The sequence below is a fragment of the Ochotona curzoniae genome, unplaced genomic scaffold (genome assembly GCF_017591425.1).
Source record: "Ochotona curzoniae isolate NIBS_2020 unplaced genomic scaffold, NIBS_Ocur_1.0 contig_883, whole genome shotgun sequence".
NCBI lineage: Eukaryota > Metazoa > Chordata > Mammalia > Lagomorpha > Ochotonidae > Ochotona > Ochotona curzoniae.
The window spans coordinates 17660789-17674027 of record NW_024466599.1 but is presented as its reverse complement, the minus strand read 5'-3'; the positions used below and the strand labels follow the sequence as shown (position 1 = coordinate 17674027).

At 50.5% G+C, this 13239-nt stretch overlaps 1 protein-coding gene across 1 annotated transcript in view; it reads left to right on the top strand.

The window, feature by feature from the left end:
- Positions 1-12997, top strand: part of KIF3C (kinesin family member 3C) — a 36813-nt gene extending 23816 nt beyond the window's left edge. Inside the window, exons 6-8 of the mRNA XM_040992938.1 lie at positions 10176-10284; positions 10427-10599; positions 10746-12997. Coding sequence (XP_040848872.1) covers positions 10176-10284; positions 10427-10599; positions 10746-10845 — 382 coding nt within the window. The 3' untranslated portion in view covers positions 10846-12997. The remainder of the gene's footprint in view (positions 1-10175; positions 10285-10426; positions 10600-10745) is intronic.
- The last annotated feature ends 242 nt before the right edge of the window (positions 12998-13239 follow it).

Genomic DNA, 13239 nt, shown 5'->3' with positions numbered 1-13239 from the left:
GGGATTTGCCACGCGCTCCGTGTGGGTCTCCAGAGGGGCCTGGGGCACAGCCCACAGGGAGACAAGCGTGGCGTGGCTGGGGCAGGATGGTGGGTTAATTGGGACCTGGTGTGTAGGGAGTCTCCATGCAGGAGAGGTGTTCTGTGACAAGAAATGGGACTCCCTTTCTTGGTGCAGAGGAAAATACTTGTGAGATACCAGAAGACAGCAACTGCAGTTCACACTGCTGACCCCTCTGTGAGTCAGGTGTGGCATGACATTCTACAGATGAGTAATCAGTTTATAGCAGATCATGGCATGACAGAGCTACCATCATCACACCCAGCCCAGCTCAGCCCTGCTGGGTGAGTCAGCAATTCCACCTGTTTCCACATCCTAGCCCTGCCAGGGCAGCTGCATCCATTGGCTGGGTGTGCAGTGCCCTCTGCTGGTGGCCTTGGATAGCAAGCCAAAAGGAGATGAAAGCCCAGGAGCCGGCTTGCCTGCCCTTCTTCAAGCAACTGCACCCATCAGTGGCTAGAGAGCAAGGCTCCTCTAGAAGATGTTTTGCCCTCTCAATCCTAGGAATGCTACTATTAAGCCAGGGCACAGGAATCCCTGAGGCTGTTCTAAGAACTTGTCAGAGTATTGGATGCTTACCTGATTGCTGAACGACTACTCCAAACCCCGATGACCCTGCACAAATATATAAAAGTCAAATCCACAAGAAGGGGATTCTCAGTGGTGTCGTCTGGGATTCACAACCCAGCTCCGTAACCGAAGCAGGGGCTCTCGGGGGAAACACCATGTGTCACAGAGCCGCTCTAGCTGGCCAAGGCCAGAGCTGACGGTGAATTGGGCTACGGAGAGCCCTGCTGAAGCTTGCTGGTGGGGCTCAGGGCTTACATGTGTAGCTTCCTCCCACTCGAGGCCTCCCGGTGCCTCTGCTGCCAAGCCAGGCTCGAAGCCTGCTGCTGCAGTGCCTTGTGGGGCAGGCGCTGGTGCGGTTTCTGCTCTGTGGGTTATTTCGTGCTTATACAGGTTTGCAGATGGAGAGGTTTCCTCACATTGATTGTAGTCCTACTGTCAACATGCTAAGTGACAGGCAAGGTGAGAGAGGCTTGGAAATAACATTTTTTAAGATTTATTAATTTATTTTTTTAGTTGGAAAGATACCTACCGAAAGAAGGAGAGAGAGAAGCCTTCTGTCCTCTGCTTCACTCCCACATGGCCGCAATGCCCAGAGCTGATCTGATCAGGAGCCAAGAGATTTTTCCAGGTTTCCTATGTGGGTACAGGTTCTCAAGGATTTGAGCCATCCTCTGCTGCTTTCCCAGGCCACAAGCAGAGAGCTGGATGGGAAGTGGAGCAGCCAGGGACACAAACCAGCTCCCATAAGGGATGTTGGCATTTGAAGGCAGAGGATCAGCCAATCGAGCCATCGCACCAGCCACAAGAGATGACATGTTTTTTAAAGGTTTATTTTTCTTACATGAAAGGCAAAATTTGAGCCCGGCTCAATGGCCTAGCAGTTGAAGTCCTCGCCTTGAATACGCTGGATCCCATATGGGTGCCGGTTCTACTGGCTTCCCATCCAGCTCCCTGTTTGTAGCCTGGGAAAGCAGTAGAGGATGGCCCAAAGCCTTGGGTTCCTGCACCCACATGGGAGACCAGGATGAAGCTCCAGGCTCCTTCCTTCGGATTGGCACAGCTCTGCCATTGTGGTCACTTGGGAAGTGAATCATTGTATGGGTGATCTTCCTCTCTGTCTCTCCTCCTCTCTGTATATCTGCTTTTGCAATAGAAAGGAAGGAAGGAAGGGAGGAAGGAAGGAAGGAAAGAGTAAGAAAAAGGAGAGAGAGCAAGAGACAGATAAACATCTTTATCCACATTCGCTCTCCAAATGGCCGTTATGCTTGGGCTGGGCAAGGCTGGAATCGGGAGCCAGGAGCTGCATCTCGGTCTCCTGTGTGGCAAGGGCCCGAGCTCTTATGCCAGCCTTTCACTGGTTTTCCCATGCACATTAGCAGGCAATAGGGTCGGAAGTGAAGAAGCCCGGATACTCACTGGTATCCACATGGATGCCAGCACCACAGGTGGTTGTCACAGCGTTGGCCCCAAATTGGGAATCATTTTTACTACCTTATATTGCTCTATCAGATAATTTGAAATTGATGTCCCTTTGCCTGCATTTCCTGAGTGAGGATGTTGAGTCACGTAACCACAGTACAATAATCTACTTCAGGAGATTTATTTGACTCAGTGCAAGATTACTTTTAATTTTTGTCCATTTCCATGTCCTTTGTGGTAATGCCTCTCTCCCTGAGGTGCCGCATTTTGTTGTCATGCTTCTTTTTTTTTTTTTTTTAAAGATTTATTTATTTTTATTGGGAAGTCAGATATACAGGGAGGAGGAGAGACAGAGAGGAAGATCTTCCATCTGATGATTCACTCCCAAAGTGAGCACAACGACCGATGCTATGTCGATCCGAAGCCAGGATCCAGGAACTTCTTCCAGGTCTCCCACGCGGATGCAGGGGTCCCAAGGCTTTGGGCCGTCCTCCACTGCTTTCCCAGGCCACAAGCAGGGAGCTGGATGGGAAGTGGAGCTGCCGGGATTAGAACTGGAGCCCATATGGGATCCCGGGGCGCGTTCAAGGCAAGGACTTTAGCCGCTAGGCCACGCCTCCGGGCCCAATTACATGGCTTTTTAAAGTTATGTTTAAGTATATTTATAACTTAAACTTGCTATTCTATGTAGAGTGTCTATACGCCTGCTCTGAAGATGGACAGAATACCTATATTTTGTATAGAAGAGACTTAAAATATCTCTGGGTAAGAGTAAAAGATTAAGTCAGTTATGACAGGTCATATTCTCCCCTGCATACAACTTAAATGAACAGTTACTACAAATTGCTCTAAAAAGAACTCCAAGAAAAATTTTTTTTAAGATTTATTTATTTTTATTTAAAATAATTGTACAGTGTGTGTGTCTTTCATCTGCTGGTTCACCCCCCAAATGGCTGCAATGGCTGGAGCTGGGCCAGTCCAAAGCTGGGAGTTAAGAACTTTTCCCAGATTTCCCGTGCAAGTGCAGGAGCTCAAACCCTTGGGTCATCCTCTGCTGCTTTCCCAGGCATATTACTAGGAACCTGAATTGGAAGTGGAGCAACTGGGTCTTGAGCCAGTGCCACTATAGGATGCTGGCTTCTCAGGCAGTAGCTTTACTCATTATGCCATAATGCTGGCCCCAGAAAGAAATTGTTTCAAAAACATCTGTTAAGAAAAAGCAAGCAATCCTGAGATTTTGTGCCCCCCCCCCTTTTTTTTTCTTGGTGGCTGTCCAGTTTGCAATGTCTGATGACTAAGATATTTAATGTTTATTTCAGAACTTCAAAAAAGTTCAATATAAACACAAGACAATAAAAATGGGCCATTCATTTTTTTATATGAAACAGGTTTTTCAAATTACTTTTTTCAAAAGCAGTGGTGATTGAGATGGAATAAAAACAATTTCATTGTCATTGAAATCCCAGTTGTGACTGTGACCCGGCAGAGGGGCCGGGCAGCCTACTGGAGCATCGCAGAGGTGGACATTCAGGCTGAGAGTCCCTGAACTCAGCAATGCTCATTCCAAGGAACCAGCTGCTCCCCTTTCCGGGAGTCCAGGCTCCCACCCTTGGCCATGTAACTTAATCAGGGCTGGGAGACAAGCTACAAAAAAGGTCTTTCTTTCCGAAGCATATTTAATTAATCAGGGCATTGTTTCATCCCGACTGCACTCAGGGTGGGAGACGCTGTTTCCCTGTGGCCTAGTGGTGTTCTAGGGGCGAGGACGCTGCTCCAAGTGAGAAGAAAGCTCATTGTTTGAGAAAAATTACCTAAGGTCACGCTGGCCCTCTAGAGAACTTTTGGTGGAAAAACATCTTGCCACCTCCCACTCAAGCAGCTTCTCCCCACTCCTTCCCTTTGCCCCCCACATTCTTTCCCTAGCTTAGCTCTGGAGCAGGGGGTCGTTGCCAGGCAGGCCTGATTCCTTGCACACTCGCTTCTCCACCACCCCTGTGCAGCCACGGTGGGGCCAGAGGAATGCCGGGTGATTGCCTTCCCCAGTCACCAAGAATCCTGTGTTTGCGTTGCCTTGATGAAAACATTCTTGCAGCCAGCTCTAACAGTCACTGCTTTACAATATGACCTTGTCCCCAGACTGTCTCATTGTCATTGTGTTTCTATAAAACTGGCTGATAAGAGGAGGATGTTTGACCCTGACCTTAGCCCAGGCTCCAGGATTCTGTTATGACTTGAACCCTTTGGCTTCTTGCAACTCCAGGCACCTGCCCTTCTCAGTCTCGTCAGTAGGAAGAGATTGGCCTTTGGCATTTAGATCCTGCTCAGTTCTAGTCCCTGCTCTGCCACTTGCTTGTGGCCTTGAGAAAGTATTTTTAACCTGTCTGAACCCAGGATGCTTTGCTTTGTGAAGTGGGGATGGTGGTGTGTATCTTCCGGGGTTCTCAAGGTTAAAATGAAATGATGTAAGCTTCCAGAGCTGCACCTGTCCTAGAGGAAGAATCCCTTCCACTACAGACAAGAAGTTAACGCTGGCTTCCTCACCCAGGAACGTCCTTAAGCTCTGCCTTGAGACCTGGAAATGCCTGCAATGTCTAGGGCTAGGGTAGGCAGAAATCAGATCCAGAAACTCAGGCCTAGATTTCCCTTGCAGGAAACCAACTAATTGGGCCATTACTGCCATTACTGCCAAGCGCACCTGAACCTGAACCTGAGAGAAGGTGCACCCTTCACAGGCAGGGGTGGGACAGCTGAAGGAGACGGGAATGGAGTGAGACCGCTGATGTGTGGGCTCGGAGACCAGGTGCGGAGACCCAGAAGTACACCCCCAGCAGTGACGAGTGCTGTTTTCTCAACAGGAGAGGAAGGAGGGTGGTCAGGCCAGCCCAGCAATGAGGATGGTGTCAACCCCCACAGTGTGACTGGGAGGCATTATTATTATGTATTTTTTTATTATTATTATCAAGGGAAGAAAACATGATGTTAAGAGCCAGTTGTGGAGGGAGGATCCTGGGATAGAGAGCTCTCCAGGCTTGCCAAGCACATGGCTGCTGTCGTGGGCGTGCATGGGGAGGGCTGGGTCACAGCAGAGCCAGGCCACAGCTCCAGGCTGTGGGCCACGACACTGTACACTACAGAGGGAGCAGTCCCAGGAAGTGGGCCTGGGGCAGAAGAGGGAGTAGGCAGCAAGCTCAGTGTCCCAGTTACAGGCACCCCTCCCCCAGTCCCCTCTTCCTTGCATGCCACCCAGAATAACCCTGGCATCTTTCCTGGGCCAAGCTGCCAGTTCACAGGGATCCACTGCACTGCTCGCTCAGCCCCGCGCCTCTGTCCAGTTCCCAGAGCCTGCATTTCCAGAGGCACTGTCTTTGGCCCTGGACCATTCTCAACGTGGCCCTGAAAGATAGCCCTCCCCTTTCCGCTCAGGGTCCCTGGAAAGGTTTAGATTCTCGCCTTCCCAGCTCTGTGACCTTGGATGTGGATGACACTTCCCCATTTCTGGGCCCCCATCTCCTTGTCTGCTGCATCTACACCCCAGGAGGTGGCCATGCGGTCCACTGTGTGACGCAGGGAAGCCACTGGGCACTAACAGGTGGTTCTTGTTAGACTCCCCTCGCCCCTGGTGGAGCGGCCCATGCTGCCAAGTCATCGTCTTTGCCACCACCGTCCCCATGGGCACAGACTCCAGTGTGGCCCCAAGTGTCCTGGTTTCATCTACACAGAGGGTCAGCAGGGACCCCTCTGTGAGCCGCCTCTCTCTCTCTCACACACACACACACACACGCACACACACACACGCACACACACACACACATGCTCCGAGCCTCACTCCCTGCCCCTCCCCACTACAGAAGGCCGGCACAGCCTTGTGTGGCTGCCGCGCAACCCGTTCCAGCTTCTAGGAACACACTGTCCTGTCCCGGAGACACTTGGCTTGGCCTGCCTCTTCCCCCACTCTGCTCCCCTTGGGACTCCTGTCATTGCTTATTTCATTTCATTTGGGTTCCCCATTTGAAATTAGCAAGTGGAACTGAGAGGAAATAATTCTCAGAGCCACCACACAGGGAGCCCTGCTGGTCACGCCGTCCTCAGTACAGCTTCCTCCTCTTTGCAGCTCTGTGGGTGGGGATGACACAGCTGTGGCTTGGAGATGGAAAGCCACTTCGCAAGGTGACAGCGCTCCAAGGGCCCCAGGCCAACATCCAAACCCAAGTCTTTCTTACTTTAAACCTGTAGTGTTTTATTTTGAAAAATGTAAATAGCTTTGTTGTTGTTTTTTTTTTCTGGCCCCAGTAATAAAAAGTAATACATCACACTCCTCATGTGACTAAGAGAAAAAGTGTGAGCTGCCATGAGATGGCTAGGATGTAAAGCAGTAGAAACTTACAGGTACAATCACCTTGAAAAGCAATTTTGGCAGCGTTTAGTGAAGTTGAAAATATGCATCCCCACTAATGCAACAATGCCCATTCCTGAGTATAATGCCCCTAATAGAAGTGGTCTGACGTTTGCAATAGTACCGTGTTTAATAACAAAAAAAGAAAAAAAACGGAAAGAGCAGAATCAACCTAGAAACCTATTAACAAGAGATGGATTTCAAACATTGTTATTACCATATTAAGCTGAAGTTGTATTTTCATTTTCCGCCAACTTTTGTTTCTTTGAGAGACAGTTGCTATCACATGCTGTGATGCCTGGGGCTGGGCCAGCGCCCAAGCTGGGAGCCCAGGGAGAGCCATCACCTCTGCCTGCCAGGGTGCACTTCGGCAGGAGACTGAAATTGGGAGCGGGGCCTGGATTTGAACCCAGACAGTCTGGTAGGAGCTATGGATGTCGTAACTGTGTGTTCAAATGTCCACCCTCTACATATGTAGCAGTCCTAGAGAACATTCAGGAAAATAAAATGAGGATGTTTGTTTTGGTGCCAAATTTTTCAAAAAAATTTTTTTTTTAAGATTTATTTATTTTTATTGGAAAGTCAGATTTACAGAGAGTCGGAGAGACAGAAAAAAAGAACCTTCATCTGTCCGCAGATTCACTCCCAAAGTGGCCACAACAGCCAGAGCTGAGCCGATCCAGAGCCAGGAGCCAGGTCTCCCACGCGGGTGCAGGATCCCAAGGCTTTGGGCCGTCCTCCACTGCTTTCCCAGGCCACAAGCAGGGAGCTAGATGGGAAGTGGAGCAGCCGGGATTAGAACCGGCACCTGCATGTGATGCTGGTGTAGCAGGTTGTGCCTTTACCACTAAGGCAGTGCTGGCCCCATATTTTCTCTCTTCAAAAAGATTTGACTTAGTGTAACATATTCAGATTTTACCAAGCTGGGTAGTAGGCATGGGTGCAGATAGTTAGAACTTACTGTACTTTTTCTAAATGTTTAAATTTTTTATTAGATATAAAATGAGATATTGCAGAAAGGCATAAAAAAGTAAAAATAGCCCATAATCACACAATCAAAAAAAAATAATAGGGACCCAACATGATGGCCCAATGGCTAAATCCTTGCCTTGCAAGCACCGGGATCCCATATGGAACGCCAGGATCCCATATGGGTGCCAGTTCATATTCCAGATTCTCTACTTCTGATCCAGCACCATGCTTGTGGCCTGGGAAGATATTAGAGAATGGCTCAAAGCCTTGCGCCCTGGACACGCATGGGAGAACAGGAGAAGTTCCTGGCTCCTGGCTTCGGATTGGCTCAGCTTCAGCTCAGCTTCAGCCATTGTTGCCATTTGTGGAGTAAACCAGCCACCGACAGAAGATCTTTCTCTCTGTATCTCTCTCAGGCTGCAAATCTGCCTTTACAATAAACAAATCTTTTTAAAAGATAATATATATTAATGCTTTCAAGTATCTAAACTTTGTTTTCTAAGAATACATAGATGTGGACCTGGCACAGTAGCCTAGTGGCTGAAATCCTCATTTGACATGCACCGGGATCCCACATGAGGACCTGCTTGTGGCCTGGGAAAGCAGTGGAGGACGGCCCAAAACCTTGGGACTCTTGTACCCACATGGGAGACCTGGAAGAAGCTCCTGGCTCCTGGCTTCAGATCAGCTGAGCTCCGGTCGTTGTGGCTATTGGGGAGTGAACCAGCAGAGGGAGGAACATTATCTCTCTCACTGTGCTGTAATTTTATTTTCAATAAAAATTAATAAATTGTTTTTTACAAAATACATAGATGTGCATATACATTTTTAAAGAAAAAAGCTTCTCTTTTAATTTTTTTGATCTTGGCAGATTTTTCAGGTCTATGTAGAGCCACACAAAAATTTTAATGACTTCATAATTTTCCTTAATATGGCTGAGTAATATATATATATTTATTTAAAGATTTATTTATTTTTATTACAAAGTCAGATATGCGGAGAGGAGGAGAAACACTGAGGAAGATCTTCCATCTGATGATTCACTCCCCAAGTGAGCGCAACGGCCAGTGCTATGCCGATCCGAAGCCAGGAGCCTCTTCCGGGTCTCCCACGAGGGTGCAGGTTCCCAAAGCTTTGGGCCGTCCTCGACTGCTTTCCCAGGCCACAGGCAGGGAGCTGGAAGGGAAGCAGGGCTGCCAGGATTAGAACCGGCGCCCATATGGGATCCAGGGTATGCAAGGCGAGGACCTTAACCACTGCGCCACTGCGCCACCGCGCTGGGCCCAGTAATATACTTTTAAAATGCTACTTTTGAGAGGAAAGAGAAACAGCCAACTCCCATTTGTGAGTTCACCTATCAGATTCCCACTGGTTAGGTCTGGGCCTAGGCTGAGGCCAGGAGAGAGAACTCAGTACAGGCCCCACCCGGGAAGACCCCAGGTACTTGCAGAGTCATTACTGTTTCTCAGGGTCTGCATTTCCGGAAGTTTCAAGTCAAAGGCTGAACTTGGCATTCAACCCAGACACTCCCAGGGGGGTAGCAGGCTCTCAGCTAGCATGTGGACCGTTAGGCTAATGTCTGCCCCCAGTGTCAACTTACTGGCTGCTATCGATGCGTATCTGAGTTGTTTGTGATTTTTTGCAATTATGTCTCAGCTAAAACACACACACACACACCTATATATATATATATATTTATCCTTGGTTATTAAGGAAATTCCTAGATATAAAAATTAGGGTAAAAAAAACTATTTAAAAATAAGCCTTTTTTCACTTTTTTTTTAATCACAGCCGGATTGAGGTGTAGTTCACATAAAATTCACCATCAGTTTAGTAGGTCTGAGTTGGGCAGCTGTCACTGCTGTCTTATTTTTGGACATTGTCGCCCCTGTAAACCCATCAGCAGCCACTTCTCAGTGGCTCTGACCCCTTCCCAGCCCTTGACAACCATTTGGGGAATGAACCAGCAGGTAGATCATCTCTGTCTCTCTCTCTCTCTCTGCCTTTTAAGTAAACAAATAAGAATTTATTTGTTTAGAAAAGTTAGTGTTATATCCATGTATCAATACTTCATCACTTCCTTATTTGGGCCTGACATGGTAGCCTAGTGGCTAAAGTCCTTGCCTCACATGCGCCGGGATCCCATATGGGCACTGTTCTAATCTTGGCAGCTCCACTTCCCACCCAGCTCCCTGCTTGTGGCCTGGGAAAGCAGATGAGGGCAGCCCAAGGCCTTGGGACCTTGCACCTGCGTGAGAGACCCAGAAGAGCTTCCTGGCTCCTGCCTTCGGATCGGCTCAGCTCAGCTCCGGCCATTGCAACCGCTTAGGGAGTGAGTCCTCGGACGGAAGATCTTCCTCTGTCTCTCCGCCTCTCTGTATATCTAACTTTCCAATAAAAATTAAAATCTTTAAATAAAAATCTTTGCAAGGCAGAGTTCTATAGGAAGAAAGTTCTATCCTCAATCAGAGCCAGCAGGCCAAAGTCAGGGGCCAGGAATGCCAACCAAAGTCTCCCAGGGGCGTGTAGGGCCCAAGGAGTTGAGCCATCTTTCGCTGCTTTTCCAGACACTTAGAAGGGAGCCTGATTGGAAGTGGAGCAGCCAAGGGCTTCAAGCTGGTGCTCATGTGCAATGCTGGTATTGTAGATAGTGTCTACCCATTAAGCTACAATGCGGGCCCCAGCAACTGCTTTCTGCTGTCGTATTATCTGCCCTCTGTGTTAGCAGGAAAGTCTTTCTAACCTAGCCTTTCCCCTACAGCAGTAACAGCCAGATGAAGAAGCGGCCGACATCAGCAGTGGGCTACAAGAGGCCTATCAGCCAGTATGCTCGGGTTGCCATGGCAATGGGGTCCCACCCCAGGTACAGGGTAAGAAGCTGTGGAGTGGGAGGGAGTGTCCGCAGCCCCTGCTCCCTCTAACCGCCTACCCTCACACACCCGAGTTTGTGGGGTGCTTGCCAGTTCAACGTGGGGACTGCTGCTCACCAGGGGTATGGTACTCATCTCCCAGGCCGAGAACATCATGTTTCTGGAGCTGGACGTGTCCCCCCCAGCTATCTTTGAGATGGAATTCTCCCAGGACCAAGAACAAGACCCTCGTGCACTGCACATGGAGAGGCTCATGCGATTGGACAGCTTGCTGGAGAGACCATCCACGTCAAAAGTCAGGAAGTCCAGATCCTGGTCAGTATCACAGCCAGCGGGAGGCAGGGGAGCTTCCGATAGTCCCTGGGGAGTATGGGGACCAGCCGTGAACAGCTCCAGGTGGAGGGAGAGAAAGGCGGGTGATTTTTTCTGTTGCCTGCGTATTAAGCCTCCGCATCCTGCAGGTGCCAGAGTCCACAGCGGCCCCCGCCTTCCACCGCACATGCCCCGATGGCCTCAGCCTCTGCCTCTGCGCGCCCCACGACGCTGGTGGACCATGAGTGACAACCTGCACTGGCACTCTGCCCATCAAATGGACTCCTGGGGTGGGGCAGCCAAGTCGGGCCCACCCAGCTCGTGTGCCGCTTGGTGCGTGTGCGTGTGCGTGCATGTGCGCGGTAGATGTGTGCGGGGGCAGGGATGCAGCAGGTGAAGTTTCCACCTGCCCTTCTTTGTCCCCTTTATTTAATTCATGTTATTTATTCGTACGGGGGGAGGTGCCCTCGCCTGCGCCATCCTGCCCTGCCCCGAGGCCTCCTTCCCTCTGGGACTTCAGACCCAAGTCAGACCTCAGCTCCTCCCCGCACCTGCTGCCCTAGAAGGCAAAGTGGCCAGTGCCTCTGAGAACAGTACCTTCACTGCTGGCCCCGTCTGGGAGCTCACCTCCTGCTCTGCTGGTGGAGAGCAGCCACTAAGCACCACCTGGGACTTGAAGACCACGGGGTGTCTACTGAGGGCCAGTGGCTGTGGGCTGCTCCAGGCCCAGCGCCCCGCCCTCCAGCTCCTCTTCCACCCTCTTGGGATGTTTCAAGGACTGAAGTGACCTCATCAACACGCAGCACCTGCTCCTTGGCCTGGGGGCACAGACTCACTGTTTCTGCAGCTGTTTCCTGCCCACCTCCCGCCCCCTGGTTTCAAGTGGAAAACACACCACCTGAGGCCCAGCAGGGGGTGTTCCTCTAGGGATGGCACTTCTCAGTCCCTCTGGGGAACTCCGCTCGGCAAGCCACAAGCCAGCTCCCCAGATCTGACACAACTCTTTCCTGTTTTCTTCATTTTTTTTTTTCCCTGCCTGCAGCTGTGAGGGCCCAGTTCCCAGCGGGAGGGATCCAAGCCATCCTACCCCTGGCTCAACAAAACATACCATCTGTGGCTCTTCCTCTCACTTGGTGCGGCAAACGGACACCCAGCTTGTCCTTTCAACCCTCCTGTTTCTGAATCCCATTTGGTTGAAAACCAGCCCTTTCTTGGCCAGTTGTGCAAATCAAGCCCTAGGCTGAGACCCTCCCTCCTCTGGGATGGCCCCAATATACCTCCAGACATCTTGGGTGGCAGGACAATTCCCACCAAAAAGGAAAGCTGAGTTGCACTGACTCCGTGTCCGGTGTCAGTTCTAGTGGAGTGAGCAAATGCCGTCATAAAGGCAAGGCCTTGAGGTAGGGCAGCGTCCACTTCCTGAAGGCTGAGGAACTCAGTTTCTGGGGTCCATACAGAGCTGTGAGGGTCTGCCTGACTTCTGCTGTGCCGGGGGATTCTTCCAAGAGGAAAGCGCACCATTCAAGCTCGCCTCCGGGATTTAGCTCACCACTGCTGTCATTTCCGCCATGACTGCTGGGCCAGACGGTGAGGCTTCCACCAGAGTCCCTGAGAGCTGATGTGAGACCCAAGATCGGATCAGAGGTGCAGCTGGGGCTGGAGTAGCAGTTGTGTGCCCAAAGGGTACCGCGCCCCCACCAGCAGCCTTGGGCACAGAGACCTCCGGGGCTGCTGTGTAGCAACCTCTGCCACCGACCTCTTCTGCATTTGTGAACAAAGCACGTGTCACACCTTCCTGCACCGCCCCCATCACTTGGACACATCGACTCCACATTGTCTGGTCACTGGTCCCTCACAGTCTTAGAGCACAATGCCCCCAACCACACCACCCCCAGGCCCAGGGCGAGGCCCGGCGTTGGGTCAGAGGAGGAGTTTCTGCCTGCAGTTTTGTGTACATGTGTGTATGTGTGTGCGTGTGTTTGCGTGTGCATTTGCTTCCACAGGGGACACTCCGCACTCAGCGTAAGACATGCTGGGAGCCAGTCCACCCAACGTGGCTGGATCTCAGCTCTGTCTCCTACCCCCCTCTTCCTTTTGATGTATCAAACATTTGGTTGACAGAGTAAGGGCCTTGATTAGGACCAAATTTCTGTGTCTGTTGCTATGGTCTTTATTTAGGATGACAGTTAATGCAGTGCCCCCTCCTGTCACTCTATACATATGACTATAAGGGACATATGTAATATATAAATATATATATAAAGCGTTACTTCCTGTCCCCTCGGCCGAGGGCGGAGGCCTCCCTGTGGAGCTGAGCTGCACCTGTGCTGGGTGCAGCCCACAGCCTGCGGGCCCCAGCCCTGTTCAAGTTAACACAGTTGACAATAAAGGAATGAGTATTGTTGCGAGTCGGTTTCTGGCCTTTGTTCCTTCCTACTTTTACTCCCTGGTTTTGCGTGTTCTCCCGTCTCTCTTCCTTGTTTTTTCCAGCAGGGATTTCAGGGAGTTTGGCAGCCAGCCACAGCTATCAGTAGCTCAGAAAAGAACTGGCTGGTAAATACAGAGGGACCTGTCTGGCTCTGAGGACTGAGTGGCAGGCCCCAGGCTCATGTCTGTGCCAGGGCTATGCCCGCAGCTGTGTGT